Source organism: Lagopus muta, chromosome 1 (genome assembly GCF_023343835.1).
Source record: "Lagopus muta isolate bLagMut1 chromosome 1, bLagMut1 primary, whole genome shotgun sequence".
In the NCBI taxonomy this organism is placed as follows: Eukaryota; Metazoa; Chordata; class Aves; order Galliformes; family Phasianidae; genus Lagopus; species Lagopus muta.
Genome location: NC_064433.1, coordinates 193,543,039 through 193,559,694, shown reverse-complemented (window position 1 = coordinate 193,559,694; position 16,656 = coordinate 193,543,039). Strand labels below are relative to the sequence as shown.

Here is a 16,656-nt window from a genome sequence, read left to right as displayed (position 1 = left end):
ATTTTCATCATCAGTCCTTCCTCTATTACTGCCATCACAACACCAAAGGAAAACTCTCTGACCAACACAGAAGCATCATCAAGAAAGAGTTTTATTATCCCATGAAAAATTATTATTGCTTTAACCTAATTATTTAAGCTACCACGGTTCATAACATATAATATACACCTAGATCACCACTGGAAGTGCTGCATCAGGTTTACATGGCCAGGCTTTGTAATGGGGAGCTGCAGGGGTGGCCCTTGGGTTCAGAAGTCAGCTCTGCCCCACTGCTGGCACAGCTGAGCCATGAGTGCTTCCAGTTTTAGCTGTCACTGCTCTCATCTGTTAGCAATAGGCAATAAATTACACTCACCTCCCTCTGCTGAGCCTGTTTTGCCCGTGGCAGTGGGTTGTGAGCCACCTCCCTGCCTGTATCCCAGCCCCTGAGCCGGGTGAGAGCAGGGCAGGTGCTCTGCAGTCGGAAGCCTTCCCTGTACATGTTTACTCAGCCAGCATGTAAATGCTCCAACCTGCACTTAGATGAGTTCATTTAAGAGAACAGCCACTGGGAGCTGTTTGTTTTACCCGGGTAACAATCCGTAAGGGTGATGTGTGAGCATTTAAAGGAAAGCCTAAATAAGAGGGCACCATTTTGCATTAATTATTCAGCAACTGATGTGGATGCATAATCGCCTTGCAAACGGGGCCTTATTAATGCAATTAACTTCCCCACAGTCGGAAGATCTCTGTGCACACGTGGCTGTGGAGCAAAGCCCTGGGAAGGAAAGCAACAGCCATTGGGAAACCCCAGCTGGTATCACCTGAATCCCACCATCATCTGCTGCACAGCCGCCCCTTCTCGTCCTTCATTCATAGGAATGAAGAGGAGAAAACAAGGCACACTCACTGACCGTGCCTGCAGGAAAGCTCCTGTGCCCATCTGATACCAGAGATAAGGCAATCTACGGCCGGCTTAATTGTAATTACAAAATATTTGTGGCTGGCAGTTGGCAGGAACAGGAAGTGAAACAATAGCTCTTTCATTTACAGCAATTCCCTCCGAGATGGAAAGGGAGTCCAGCAGGACCTCAGAACAGCCAATGCTGGGCGTGCAGAGTGCATTCATAGAAGGAAACCCAAACCCCTCCTGACATCAGAATGATTTTAGAAAAGCAAATAGTTCCCCGGGTGCTTCTAAATCATTCCAAGAAGCATAAAACAATCATGAGTGCATAACATGATTTCTCAGTGTGATAACACGGGTACGGCTCGCTCTGGAGCTGCACGGAGAGGCCCTCATGCAAACGTGCCCATTTATTCAGGGCAGCCATTGTGAGGATAACATTCCTGAGGTAATTTAAGACCTCTCTCTAAGATGTCAACTTGCTTTGAAAGTCCAGCAGAACCACCATAGCCACACACATCCTATTAATTGCTGGGTATGGGGCCACTAAGATGATCAGAGGGCTGGAGCAGCTCTGCTGTGAGGAAAGGCTGAGGGAACTGGGCTTGTTGAGCTTGGAGAAGAGAAGGCTGCAGGGAGACCTGATGGTGGCCTTCAGTGCTTGAAGGGAGCAGATAAACAGGAGGGGGAACGGCTGTGTGTGATGGTGGGTGGTGACAGGACAAGGGGAATGGCTTGAAAGTGAGCCAGGGGAGGTTTGGGTTGGATGTGAGGAGGAAGTTTTTGAGGCAGAGGGTGGTGAGGCAGTGGCACAGGTTGCCCAAGGAGGCTGTGGATGCCCCATCCATCCCTGCAGGCATTCAAGGCCAGGCTGGATGTGGCTCTGGGCAGCCTGGGCTGCTGGTTGGCGACCTGCACACAGCAGGGCTTGGAGCTGGATGAGCACTGTGCTCCTTTGCAACCCAGGCCATGCTGTCATTCTATGGTAAGTCCTCAGCACTGTGTCACTCCTATGAACACCACTGGCTGCAGACGAATCCCATTTGTCCCATTTGTCCACGTAACACCTGGAGTCTGTGTTTACATTTGTTATAACAGCCATTACAAGTGCCCCATGAGCAGAGGATGACTGTGCTGGAAGCACAGCTGTTGGCTCTGCTTCACAAAAGCTCCCAGCAATGCTGATCAAAAAGAGGTTCATCAAAACACAAACACTGTAGGGCTGTGTGCTCACAGCTATTCCAGCCAGTGGCAGAACAGAGGCTGGAAGCTCTGGGTTCCTGAGCAGCAGATCTCACAGAAGACCTCACTTAATGGACTCATGGAATAATTCAGATTGGAAGGGAGATACCAGACCAACCCTGCTCAAAGCAGGGCCAAAGAGATCAGGTTGCTCATGTGTGCAGTCAAGTTTTAAATGTCTCTATAGAACCACAGAATGGCCTGGGCTGCAAAGGAGCACAGCGCTCATCCAGCTCCAAGCCCTGCTGTGTGCAGGTCGCCAACCAGCAGCCCAGGCTGCCCAGAGCCACATCCAGCCTGGCCTTGAATGCCTGCAGGGATGGATGGGGCATCCACAGCCTCCTTGGGCAACCTGTGCCACTGCCTCACCACCCTCTGCCTCCAAAACTTCCTCCTCACATCCAACCCAAACCTCCCCTGGCTCACTTTCAAGCCATTCCCCTTGTCCTGTCACCACCCACCCTCACACACAGCCGTTCCCCCTCCTGTTTACAAGCTCCTTTCAATACTGGAAGGCCATGGCACGGCACTGCTCCCTGCATGGGTTCCCAGTCCTGTGCCTGGTCTCCTTGTGGCAAACCTTTTCTTCCTATTTAATCAGAACTTCCCATTTTCCAACCGATGTACTGCTGGATGTTGGGGACAGGCTGTGCCCCAGAGGGCAGTGGGCACATCCCCAAGCTGCTGGTGCTCATGGAGTGCTGAGATGCCATTCTGACATAGGGTCAGGGCCTGGGGGTGCTTTGTGGGGCTGGGGTTGTGCTCAGTCATCCCTGTGGGTCCTTCCAACTGGGATATCCTACAGCTCTGTGTCCCCTTCTGCTAGGCTCTGCCATCCCAGCTGTTATACTCACTGGGCGTCCCCTTGCTCACCATTACTGACATCAATCTGTGTGACCAGCAGCATGAGCCTTGGGAGCCAGCCTGGTTTTCTCCTTTAGAACCTTTTAAGACAATAACTGACAACAGGCAAAGATGTGAGAAAGGCAAACATCACCTGTATGTCTAACGACAGATCCGCCAGCTTAACAAAGCACTGCAGTAATGTGTCTCAGTGCCGTCACCCACACAAAGATAAGGACCTGTTCAGTGGAATTACATAAAATTAGTTTCTATTTAAACTGAGAGAACTCAGATCAAGAGCCAGAGCCAAATTAAACAACTGCACTTCCTCATGTCAAGCAAATGGGAAAGTACAGAAAAGCCAGACGACACGACTGACACTCATAACAATACAGAAAAGCTGACTGACACCACAGAGAGAAAAATGGTGCAGCACACCATCACACCACTGCTTTAACTCAGTGCTGCAGCAGCAGGACCACTGCATGGAGCACACCGTGGAATGGGGAGGCTGCTGGCCCTGCACGTGGCAGGGGGTGGGAGATTCATGATCCCTGAGGTCCCTTGCAAGCCTGGCCATTCTGTGATTCTGTGAATACAAACAGCATCAAGAAGCTCCAGTTAGCCCTGCTTGCTGTCACTGCGTGCTCCCTGCTGGACTGAGTGCTTTATCAAAGCTGTTTGTGAAAATGCACTGCTGTCAGTAAACAGTCCCACGATGTGACTGTCAAAGCTGTGCTGAGGATCAAGGATCCACCAAGGAGAATCCGGGATTGCTCAGATCCAACGGCGATCTTATGGGTGCCATCATCTGCTGCTCCACCCACAGCCTGTCCCTACAAAGCACTTCTGAAATCTCAAGGCACATTGTCTTTGTAGATTAGCCCATCTGCAGTGCTGTGTCCTGCTGGAGCCCCCAGCACAGGAAGGATGGGGAGCTCCTGAAGCGGGTCCAGAGGAGGCACTGAGATGAGCAGAGGGCTGGAGCAGCTCTGTGTGAGGAAAGGCTGAGGGAACTGGGCTTGTTTGACTTGGAGAAGAGAAGGCTGCAGGGAGACCTGATGGTGGCCTTCAGTGCTTGAAGGGAGCGGATAAACAGGAGGGGGAACGGCTGTGTGTGAGGGTGGGTGGTGACAGGACAAGGGGAATGGCTTGAAAGTGAGCCAGGGGAGGTTTGGGTTGGATGTGAGGAGGAAGTTTTGGAGGCAGAGGGTGGTGAGGCAGTGGCACAGGTTGCCCAAGGAGGCTGTGGATGCCCCATCCATCCCTGCAGGCATTCAAGGCCAGGCTGGATGTGGCTCTGGGCAGCCTGGGCTGCTGGTTGGCGACCTGCACACAGCAGGGCTTGGAGCTGGATGAGCGCTGTGCTCCTTTGCAACCCAGGCCATTCTGTCATTCTATGATTTCAACTCTGAAGCAGGAGGGTTTTGCAGAACACACTGCAGAACATAACTTCACTGCAGTGCTTTGCTTTGGTCTCTGCAGCAGCGCCAGGCCCACAGCACACACGTGCAGTGAGCTGATGGGTGGGTGGGTGCTCCTCACGTCTCTCAGGTCTCTACTCTGAGATCAGTTTCAGTTCCACTTCTCTCTGCCTCATCTAAAGATAATCAGAGAATTACTTAAAATGGTAAAGACGCTTCCCTTTTTTTTTCTTTTTAAAGTAATATTTCCTTACTGTCACTGACAAATCATATTCAGAATTGTTCCATGAGAGGAACGCAGTTAAAAGCAGAGTACTGAAAGAGGAAACACAGTCATAACAAAGCTCGGAGGCAGGTAGCAGCCAGCACTGCACTGCACTCAGCTGCCACCCCTCCTCCCAGCCTTAATGACTGCGGATGGTGACAGGACAAGGGGAATGGCTTGAAAGTGAGCCAGGGGAGGTTTAGGTTGGATATGAGGAGGAAGTTTTGGAGGCAGAGGGTGGTGAGGCACTGGCACAGGTTGCCCAAGGAGGCTGTGGATGCCCCATCCCTGCAGGCATTCAAGGCCAGGCTGGATGTGGCTCTGGGCAGCCTTTCATCCTTACAAACACAGCGCAGAGCATCATTTTGTCTGCACATAAACACGCTGCACACCAAAATAACACACTCTAAATACTGCAAATTATCAGAAGCTGGCTGTCACTAGGAATTCTGCCAAGGAAAATGCCAATTTGGTGCCTGTTACACAAAACAAAGGGACTTGTGATTCATTTGTCACAGGACGGTACAACAGCAGCAACTGTGAGTCAGAGTCAATGAACAGGAACAGCACTGGCCTCTACCAAACACAGAGCAACAGAGGGCATCTCCAGCCCAACACATATTTTCCAAACACATTGTGCCACACGGAGCAGTGCTGTCACTGCAAAATGTCACCTTTCTGCTCCTTCATGTGTTTGCTCTTTTTTTTCCAACCACAAAATCAATGAGGTTGGAGAAGCGCTCCAAGATCACCAGCCCAACCCCAACCCATCCCACCATGCCCACTGCCCTCATCCCTCAGTGCCACAAGCCCACAGCTCTGGAACACCCCAAGGGATGGCGGCCCTCCCCAAACTCTGCAGGCAGCTGCATCACCACTCTTCTGGAAAAGGGATTTTCCCTAATACCCAACCAGACCCTCCTCTGGCACAACGTGAGGCCATCACCTCTCATCCTATCACTGTTACCCAGAAGCAGAAGCTGACCCCCCCCTCACCACAGTCTCCTTCCAGGAGCTGCAGAGCCATCAGGTCTGCCCTGAGCTCCTTTGCTCCACCTTCCCCATCCCACAGAATCACAGAATGGTTTGGGTTGGAAGGGAGCTCAAGGATCACGAAGCTCCAACCCCCACCAATGCAGGGCCACCAACCTCCCCATCTCACAGCAGCCCAGGCTGCCCAGGGCCCCATCCAACCTGGCCTCCAACACCTCCAGGGATGGACGGGGCATCACAGCCTCTCTGGGCAGCTGTTCCAGCACCTCACCACTCTCTCTCTAAACAACTTCCCCCTGACATCCAATCTCAATCTTCCCTCCTCCAACTTCACACCATTTCCCCTCATCCTGCCATTATCTCCCCTTTCCTAGAGTTCTCACATCCCATTGTGCCCCAGACCCTTTTTCATCCTGTTTTAACAGCTCTCACCTGTTAACAGAGGTGTGAACTTTCACTGGGTTTCACTGCTTGTAAAGCACTACAAGGAGCTGATGCGCAAGCTGTCTGAAAGCCAGGGTTGCATTAGTGTCACAGAACCACAGAATGGAGTTGGAGTTGGAAGACACCCCTAAAGGCCATTGGGTCCCACTGCCAGCAATGCACAGAGACACACATCAGTGGTGTCACATCAGCTCCATCAGTGCTCAGATCCCCATCCCCTGACCTCAGGTGTCTGCAGGGATGAGGCACCACCACCCCTCTGCTCAACCTGTGCCTCACTGCCCTCACTGTGATCAAATTTTCCCCTACCTCCAGTCTGCCCACTTACTAAGCAGCTGGGTGACGTATGTGACAAAGGCATTCCTGACTGCTGGCTACAACTGATACAACTGATGGGATAATTATAAAATCAGATTCTGCTTAAGCATGCATCAAAGCCTTTACGTTGAAAGGCCTAAACTTTAAAAAGTCAAACTCACAGGTAATTTAATACAAGAACAGGTAACAAACCATAGGGAACAGGGGGTACAGCTCGTGGAAGAGCCTGGTTGCACTCCAGCTGCAAACAGCTGTGATCCTTTTTCTGTTTCTGAAGCTTCCATTGTGTTTGAGGAACTCTTTCAGTGCTGCCTGTAACACCACTGCTCTAAACTGTACAACTGATGCTTCAGATGAGAATTAGAGAAATGCTGTGGGCAGGGAAGGTGGGGTTTGCTTTTCAAGCCTGAAGGTCCCTATATCAAAGAAGTAACATTCTGAAGTACGATTTAAACAAAGGATTTACCTCCAGCTTACTGAATAACAAGCACTGATACAATCTGAATGGTGTAAGGAGAAAATGGAAGGTATTCACAAATACAGACAGCCTGAGGAGTTCAAACAGAAGCTGCACTGACTGCATCATAGAAACGTCCTATAGCAGCAACGTGGCCACCATATGGACTCCATAAGAAAAGGGTGCTTGCTAAAGCCTCACAACACATAAATCAGTGTGGTCAGATGCTCCAGCTGCACTGGAGACCTCAGACTTCAGAAGGAAGAGACAGAGATCACAAAGAAACCAGGACCTTGCCAGCACATCTCCTCCCACTCTAAAGCCCAAGTATTTACCTTAATCCTACACCTTCTGTATCTCCTCATCAGTTCCTGATCCTGACATCACCCCTGCTTGCAGGAACACAATTCTTTCATGTCAGCAGAAAACAAGTGAGAAAATCTGCTGAGAGCTCTGGGCAAAGCAAAGACATGAAATCAGATGGGTCACCCTCACCCCTGGATCAGAGATCACCTCCATGGCTTTCTGAGGGATGCCTTCCCTCCTCAGAAATCACGTTGGGCCATTCCCCAACACGAGTGCTGACTGTCCACCCGCCTGCTGGGGAAGTCACACTCTTGGTACATGACACAAGTGGGGCACCACATGTGCCCAGCCCCCATGCAGACACTGAAACATTGATCTCAACCTTTTGGATGCGACCAGTCAACCAGTTCTTGATGGGTTAATGGTCTCGGGACCACTGCTCCTCAACATCTTTATCAGTGACACAGATGATGGCATGGAGTGCAGCCTCAGCAAGTTTGCAGACAATACCAAGCTTAGCAGTGTGGTTGATACATTGGAGGGAAGGGAAGCATCCAGAGGGAGCCGGACAGGCTGGAGAAGTGGGAACATGAGAATCCAATGAGGTGCAATAGGGCCGAGTGCAGGGTGCTGCATCGGGTCGGGGCAAAGCCAGGTATTGACACAGACTGGGGGAAGATGTCCTGGAGGGCAGCCCTGCGGAGAAGGACTGGGGGTCCTGGTGGACGAGGAGCTGGGCATGAGGCAGCAGTGAGCGCCTGCAGCCCGGAATGCAGCCAATGTGTTCTGGGCTGCATGAGAAAGGGGCGGCCAGCAGGGAGAGGGAGGTGATCGTCCCCTCCATCGGCTCCTGTGAGGCCCCATCTGCAGCGCTGCGTCCTGCTGGGGCCCCCAGCACAGGAAGGACGGGGAGCTCTGGGAGTCCAGAGGAGGCACTGAGATGAGCAGAGGGCTGGAGCAGCTCTGTGTGAGGAAAGGCTGAGGGAACTGGGCTTGTTTGGCTTGGAGAAGAAAAAGCTGCAGGGAGACCTGATGGTGGCCTTCAGTGCTTGAAGGGAGCGGATAAACAGGAGGGGGAACGGCTGTGTGTGAGGGTGGGTGGTGAGAGGACAAGGGGAATGGCTTGAAAGTGAGCCAGGGGAGGTTTGGGTTGGATGTGAGGAGGAAGTTTTTGAGGCAGAGGGTGGTGAGGCAGTGGCACAGGTTGCCCAAGGAGGCTGTGGATGCCCCATCCATCCCTGCAGGCATTCAAGGCCAGGCTGGCTGTGGCTCTGGGCAGCCTGGGCTGCTGGCTGGCGACCTGCACACAGCAGGGCTTGGAGCTGGATGAGCGCTGTGCTCCTCTGCAACCCAGGCCATTCTGTCATTCTATGACAACTCACTCCTATTTCACAGCTGGGACACAGCTATTCTCAATGCACTCAGCAACCAGCCCAGCACCATCCCTCGCCTCAGACTCGCTCTCTCCTTCACCCCAAAGCACGCCCTGCTGCATGTTGGTCTGTGTGTTCCCACGCAGTTCTGCTGATGAACAAGAGTGCCAAAACCAAACCCTAAGACCTGCACTAACAACCCAGCTCCTTACCTGACAAAGACCAACGACTACTACAGATATTTGAATAAAGATGCAGAAAAAGAATCAACAACAACAACAGCACACATGCAGAGGCACTGCAGTGCTGTGACTCAGTTTGCCATAACTATATTTTCAGTCCTTGGTTTTGTAGCTTTCTGATTTAGGGACACAGTCAGTGGGTATGCTGGGGCAGGCTGGGGCTGGACATGGGGATCCTTGAGGTCTTTTCCAAACTTAACCAACCATCCTCACCATTCTGTGATTCCACGATGCTAATTTGGTTACCTGGATTTCAGAGCCATACATTTCTTCTTCCAGCGTACAAAAGCCGCATTGTTAACACAGTGATTTGTCACAATCTGCAGCCCTTGCCCCAGCTGAGAAAGTCTACCCAAAAACTGCAGCTCAGGGAGGTGTTAAATTCTTCAATAAAGCCATTGTAAATGCAAATTACAAAGGGGAAAGTTGCTGTGCCTGATTGCATCACCTCGAAATAGTTCATAGATAGCAAATCTATATAAGCTCTGAAAATGCCAGTGCATGGAATGCAACGACATGAAAGCTTCATGCAGCTGGCACTACCAATTTTACAATTACTCTCAATCACCTCAGTTATAAAAACAGAGCATATTTCAGTAAATTTAAGATGCTGTGAACAACCTGCCAGTGATTGTATGTGAACTCCTTCAGCATGCCAGCTCCCAGGAGTCCAGGCACCTGCTCAGCTGGGCACAGCAAGCTGCCACGAGTGGGAACAGCCACAGTGATGTGACACTGAGCATCATGCTTTCAGACCAACAGATTCATCAGCTACACCAGAAAGAAGAGCTCTGATACAAAACCCAGTAGTGGGATATGCCACTGAAGAAGCAAAATGAGCAAATCCAAGTCTGAGTTCTAAAAACCTGATTCCTCTATTTGAGCTTAGGCAGCTGCTTAGCTTTGGTACTTGATTACTGTTTCCAAGACTACTGCACACCACTGCAGGACCCACAGCACTGCAGCAGCTGGTGCAGTATTTGGAAAAGCCAGCAGTGCTGTTGCAAAGCAACCCTGGGTTTTGTACATCTTTAATTTTCTTGTGCGGATTTTCGCACATCCCATCTCATAAACACAGCTGAGCTCCCTTACCTTCATAATGTTCACCAAATCTGTTTGGTAGTAGCGGTCTTGGTGTGCATTAGCAGCTGCTAGAGTGAGAAGATAATCATTCCTTGCATGGATAGCCTTCGAATTGCACTCCGACCGTCGTGCTTTTAACTGCAACAAGAATCAGAAGTCAAAGGACAGAAGTGAATGACTGAAAAAGCATTAACAGTAAATGAAGATGTGTACACATGTATGCTAATATAGCAAAAATGTACAAGGATTAACAGCTTAATATTGGTAATGGGAAGGGGAATTCGTTTTTCTTTCTCTCATCCAGTCTGACATTTCATAGGATCATCGAATCACAGAATGGCTTGGGATGGAAGGGAGCTCAAGGATCACGAAGCTCCAACCCCCCACCAATGCAGGGCCACCAACCTCCCCATCTCACAGCAGCCCAGGCTGCCCAGGGCCCCATCCAACCTGGCCTCCAACACCTCCAGGGATGGACGGGGCATCACAGCCTCTCTGGGCAGCTGTTCCAGCACCTCACCACTCTCTCTCTAAACAACTTCCCCCTGACATCCAACCTCCACCTGCCCTCCCTCAACTCCAAACCATTTCCCCTTGTCCTGCTGCCATCTCCCCTTTCACAGAGCTGACTCCCCTCCTGTCTGCAGGCTCCCTTCAGGCACTGCAGGCTGCACTGAGGTCACCCCGCAGCTTCTCTTCTCCATGCTCAACAAGCCCAGCTCCCTCAGCCTGTCTTTGCAGGGAGGTGCTGCAGCCCTCTGCTCATCTCTGTGGCTCCTCTGCACCCTCTCCAACAGCTCCCTGTCTTTCTTGTCCTGGGGGCAGAGCAGAGAGGGACAATCACCTCCCTGTCCCTGCTGGCCACCCCTCTGCTGATGGAGCTCATTCAAACATGGTTCTCAAGCCAACATTTCACACATGGTTCCTAAAACACAGTTATTACTCCCACTGGAAGAAAACTTCCTTGTACATTTGGCCATATGTAACCCTGCAGTGAGCAGTGGAAGAGCTGCATGCCTGACAAAACAGCTTCAAAATACTTTGATAGTAAGTAAGAACTCACCTTTACACTTGCCTTTTGCAAGCTTATCCTTGACTGAAAAAGACTAAGTTTGGACCTGAAAACAACAAAAAAAGCCAAGAGATTAGAGTTTCACACCTTTCCTACAAAAGCAAGGCCAAACAGGCCACTGCATCCAAGCTGTGTTGGTGCAGTTTCACAAACAGCTTCATCTGAGAGCAACGCAGGACGTCTTTTTAATAAATAAAAGAAAGCAAGTTGCAAGCAATGGTGAGGCAAACTCCCATGGTACAAACCAAACTCTAAACACGAGCTGCTTGCTTTCCTGAGGCAAGAGGAATCGACCTCCAGAGCACATCAAGGGGCACTGCAACAAAGCCTCAACTTTCTGTCTTCAACAGAAATGGTGCCCATCCCCACTCCTCCAAGAGGGGGTAAGAAAATGAATTGGCAAAAGCCTCTTGAAAGCAATTATCTTTCTTCTACACGAATATCGGGTGTAAAGACGAACACAAAGATAACTCTGGTTCATACACATGCAATTATTTATACATATGCTATTACAAAAACATACTTGGCCTCGATATCAGCTTTCTCCCGCACCGCTTGAGCCATCTGTTCAGTCTCAAAATATTTCTTTTTGCCTTTAGCTAAATCTTTTACTGTCTCTTGTAACTCCGCTTGGATCCGTGTCAGCTGGTCCACATACTGCAAGAAACGTTCAGGAAACAAAACATGAGCATTGCTTGCATGCAAATACCACTGTCACCATTTTCCTGCTCTTCATTACATCGCGTGCTGCACAAGGCTGTCTCCAAGTCAACCCTGGTCCATTATCTGTGCCTTTCTTTTCAAGCCCATCTCAACATCAAATCATGTTCCTTTGCTTCAACTGCTGTTTAACTACTCAAATTCAATGAGAACTCACAAATTAAACATAAAAGTTCTGAAAGCTTTTGATGAGATAATGGGTTGAAATGACTGGAATACAATGGGGAAAAATCCAAAGGCAATTCAGCAGAGGTGAGATGAGAAACACTCACTCCTTTCTTCTCTAATATCTATAATGAAATACAAAGCTTAATATGGAGAAGAAAACAGTGCAATAGAACTGAGAACAACTTGACATTAGTGAGCTCTGATGGGGCTCTATCAGAAATCAGTGTCATACAAACAGAAAACCTTTGGTCACTGAATTACAAAATAATTCCACCCCTTTCCATGAAAACAACACAAGCAGACAGTATCAGAGAAGTCCAAGGAACAGCAAAAAAAGACTGAATTTATCAGCAAATCTCCAAACCCTTTATCTATTTCAGACACGTGTGGGGAAGGAGGAATGACCTCCCCAAAAAGGGAACTGTCAGTGTATGAAGAGATGAGTGAACATCTTCTCTAAGCCAACGTAGCTCAAGACGAGGGCCGTCTCACAGCATTCTTCCTGAGCTGCAGCAACACAGACTACAACACGGGCTGCCATTTTAGGGACACAGCTGCCATTCTGTCCTTGCAAGAGCAGCCCCACAGTCCCACCTCTACCACACAGCCCCCAGCCCTGAGCCTTCCATGGGCAAACTGTGCCTTTTTTGTAGATCTTTGAGTGTAGGGGAGGAAAATGAAAGGTAGAACAACCTGCATCTATTGGACAGAGGAAACCATTTAAATAGGAGTGGAGTTTTGCTACATCAATCAGTACTTGGATCTCTTAAACTTCCTGCTGGCATCCAAAAATCAAAATATCAGATGGCCCCAGTTGGTAACATTGCTGGATGAAAAACATCACAGAATGACAGAATGGCCTGGGCTGCAAAGGAGCACAGCGCTCATCCAGCTCCAAGCCCTGCTGTGTGCAGGTCGCCAACCAGCAGCCCAGGCTGCCCAGAGCCACATCCAGCCTGGCCTTGAATGCCTGCAGGGATGGATGGGGCATCCACAGCCTCCTTGGGCAACCTGTGCCACTGCCTCACCACCCTCTGCCTCCAAAACTTCCTCCTCACATCCAACCCAAACCTCCCCTGCCTCACTTTCAAGCCATTCCCCTTGTCCTGTCACCACCCACCCTCACACACAGCCGTTCCCCCTCCTGTTTATCCGCTCCCTTCAAGCACTGAAGGCCACCATCAGGTCTCCCTGCAGCCTTCTCTTCTCCAAGCTCAACAAGCCCAGTTCCCTCAGCCTTTCCTCACACAGAGCTGCTCCAGCCCTCTGCTCATCTCAGCAGCCCTAAGCTGACAGCACATCAAGTCACTCAACCCACTGCAATGGTGGAAGGAGACTGAGCAGAATCCAGGCTGTGGTTGGACATTCCAGCATGACTGCATTGACTCCAAGTGTAAATTCCAGTTAGGTTTTATCAGGATGGAGGTCACCATAATATATAACTTATCTGTTTGGAAACTGACAGAAACGTGGATTGCTGTGTAGGAAACATTACATTTGTTGTGAAGGAAAATGAGCAGCGCCAGGTATGATGCTATCACAATCTCTGCACCAGAAGTCCTGCCCTGATAAATGGCAGCAATCTGTCCAACAGATCAGAAATGCAAGAAAAAGGGAAGTTGTGTCATTTCTAGAAATTCCCCATTTCTATAAAGTCCCCATTTCCACCGCCAACCCACAAACTCTGAACCAGCAGCCTGCGCAGAAAAATGAAACAGAACATTATTTACTAAATGAAGGTACTACAGAATTGCTATGGTGTTGCCTGGAAAGCTTTGGAGAAAAATACAATTCCCCAGCACGATAAAGGAACAACATTAATAAAGGTGATTTTTCCTCTAGAAAGCAAATATTACACAGACTTTCAAGAGTGTAAAAAAATGTCCTTGTGGTCCAACTGATGATCTGAGGAGGGCATGGAGAGCACCCTCAGTACGTTTGCAGGTGACACTGAATTGGGGGAAGTGCTGATCTGCCTGGGGGTAGGAAGGCCCTACAGAGGGATGTGGACAGGCTGATCAGTGGGCTGAGGTCAGTGGGATGGAGTTCAACAAGGACCAGGGCAGGGTGCTGTGCTTCGGCCACGACAAGCCCAGGCAGTGCTGCAGGCGTGGGGCAGAGTGGCTGGGAGACCGTATGGAAGATTCAGGTTGGACATAAAACATTTCTTCTCCCAGAGAGTGGTCAGGCACTGGAATGGGATGTCAGGGAGGTGGTGGGGTCACCAACCCTGAAGGTGTTCAAGAACTGTTCAGATGCTGTACATGGGTTAGTGGAGAAATACTGGTGGCAGGTGGACAGCAGGACTGGATGATCTTGGAGGTCTCTTCCAAGCTTGGTGATTCTATGAGCAGTAAGTTCATAGTTTTTAGGGTTCACCAGTTTTTAGCAAAAAAAAGAAATTAGAAATGGTGTGGATTTTGTTGGTGGTGGTGATCATTTTTGTCTTTTACCCTGACTGCAGGTTTCCTTCTTAATTAAACACAGAGGTGATGTTAACAAATGCTCAGCAGTAACACACAGAAAGAACATGAGCAACCATGAGCAACACCTGACACCAACACGTCTTCCACCAGCACTTCTATTTCCCTCTGTATGTTGCATTTCCTGGAAGCAACACAGTGTGCATTTCAAAAGATCATTCTTGAAAACACCCAGCAACTGCAGTTGGTGCAGCAGTGGCTTTTTGTGAACTGAGCTCATTCCTTGAACACCAGGCTTTTCTCCTCGCTCCAGCAAAATCCACAGCAAGCAAACACAAAATGATTAAGATAGGGGGAGGACAAAGGCTCATTAAACATCTGATTATTTTTACAAAGCACCTTCTTGCCCCATGGAAACTGATGGAGCACGGCATTCTATCTCAAACACTTTCTGTGGTAAGCAGTTATGATGGAGATAAAAGATCTCCTTATCAAAGACGAAAATTACATTTTTCTTATGCAAGTCAAGCTTTCATTTGTCCTTCAATTAGGACACTTTATTTTAATGAATCAAGAGATCCATCAGAGCAACTTCTGGAATAATGACTCGCAATGCCTTTGCAGGACGAGGAGGATCGACGTGCGCTGTGCATCTTGAGCTGAGCACAACTCATTCCTGCAGGTTTAAAAGAGCTTTCCTTCAAGCCAGCACCCATTCCAGCAGGGATCCACTCACACCTGTCACTGCCACAGCAATTTGTTGTGACAGCCACTGTGTGATGTCAGATGTGCAGAGATGGCTTCCACCGATGCTGTGCTGTGCTTAAAGCTCTCACTTCTGAGCTTGTTTCTCAGCTCTCAGCTCAGAGCTCTCTTCCTACACAGCTATTTCCCCCTAGAACACACATCCAAAGAGACTGAGAAGTGCCCAGCTGCATTAGAATCACAGAATGATAGAATGATAGAAAGGCCTGGGTTGCAAAGGAGCACAGCGCTCATCCAGCTCCAAGCCCTGCTGTGTGCAGGTCGCCAACCAGCAGCCCAGGCTGCCCAGAGCCACATCCAGCCTGGCCTTGAATGCCTGCAGGGATGGGATACTTTCAAAGTGCCACAATAAAATACATCTCATTTCCTAAATGAAAAGCCCCAAGAAAGGACACGTACCTTTCTCAGCTGCTGTTCCTTGAAGCACCTTACAGTCCTGGCTGGTTCCGAAATCAAGTTCTTATAGTTCTCGCAGATGTTGAGTCGGGATTGGGCCACCTGCATTGTGCCTTCCAGGAGTGATTTCCAAACGGAGTACATGCTCCTGCAGGAAGGAAACAGAAGCAGTGGTGGGAAGAGGACATGGAAGTCAAGCTTCATGCTGACACTCTCACAAAGGAGAGCTTTTCAAAACAAGCTAAAGCACAGTTCTATCACAGTGCTGATCTAGCACAATGATCTAGTCCTTTTTGCAGGACCACTTCACCAAACGTCCCAAAAACGAAGAGCTTTCACCTCCTCTCAGTGCTTGTGGCAGTTATTTGTGGCCAAACCCATTGCTCCCATGGAGCAGACCCTAGAGAAAGCAGCAGCCAGAACCAGAGCTCAGATGCTGGTAGGTCCACGGCCTTCTGATTTTTGTGCTCACACATCTTGGGGCAGCTCCCCATTGCCTGCCCACGATTCCTATGGGCAAAGATGCGGCCGCAGTGCTGCACTGAGTGGTGCACAGCCCAAAATCCACCATGAAAGCTCCCAATCCAATCCGACTACAAAGACAAAATCCTTCACGACTTTGGTCAAATATTTAGGAGGAGCCATTTGAAGGCAGGAAGCTCTGAGCAATGAAGTCGTGTGGTTTCTGTGTTCTGAGCCAGCTTCCCTCCCAGTGAACCTGAGGTGAGGACACTTCTGGCCTCCCTGTTTACAACTCACTCCCACACACACATCGGTGCCTCTGCCTCTTCCTAAGGAGGAACCCACGTGCTTATTATTGAACCTTCGAGCTACTTCATAAAATACACATCTGTTCATTCACCAGCTTCCCAAATATTAAATGCCCAAACAAGGTGCACAATTACGGCTGTTACCTGGCTGTGCCATTTGTTTTTCCAATCTCCCCAAATCATCCACGTTACAAGCTGTTATTTAAAGACTGTTCCAAAACTCGAGAAGAAAACAAAGCTTTCTTTTTAACATCAATGCAAACAAATCGTTTCAACGACAGAAGAGCAGCTTTTCATTGTTGGGAAAAATAATGACAGAAATTGACAAGATAAGGATGGCTGTTTAGAGATATCCAACTGTTACATACCTATAATCAGCTCGTTCATCAGCTTTCATCCCCAGCCAGTCCTTCTTCAAGTACTGGCTAGCCAGCTTCTGAATGCTCTGCAGAAAGGAGGAGAAACA

General features: G+C 49.3%; 1 protein-coding gene across 2 annotated transcripts in view; it reads right to left on the bottom strand.

Moving 5' to 3' along the window:
- FCHSD2 (FCH and double SH3 domains 2) overlaps window positions 1-16,656 on the bottom strand; it is a 124,984-nt gene that overhangs the window by 54,706 nt on the left and 53,622 nt on the right. For both annotated transcript variants that reach the window (XM_048950340.1, XM_048950349.1), the window contains exons 4-8: window positions 16,559-16,635; window positions 15,424-15,568; window positions 11,472-11,605; window positions 10,940-10,994; window positions 9,886-10,014 (exon numbers count right to left, since the gene is read on the bottom strand). In XM_048950340.1, the coding sequence (XP_048806297.1) occupies window positions 9,886-10,014; window positions 10,940-10,994; window positions 11,472-11,605; window positions 15,424-15,568; window positions 16,559-16,635 (540 nt within the window). The remainder of the gene's footprint in view (window positions 1-9,885; window positions 10,015-10,939; window positions 10,995-11,471; window positions 11,606-15,423; window positions 15,569-16,558; window positions 16,636-16,656) is intronic.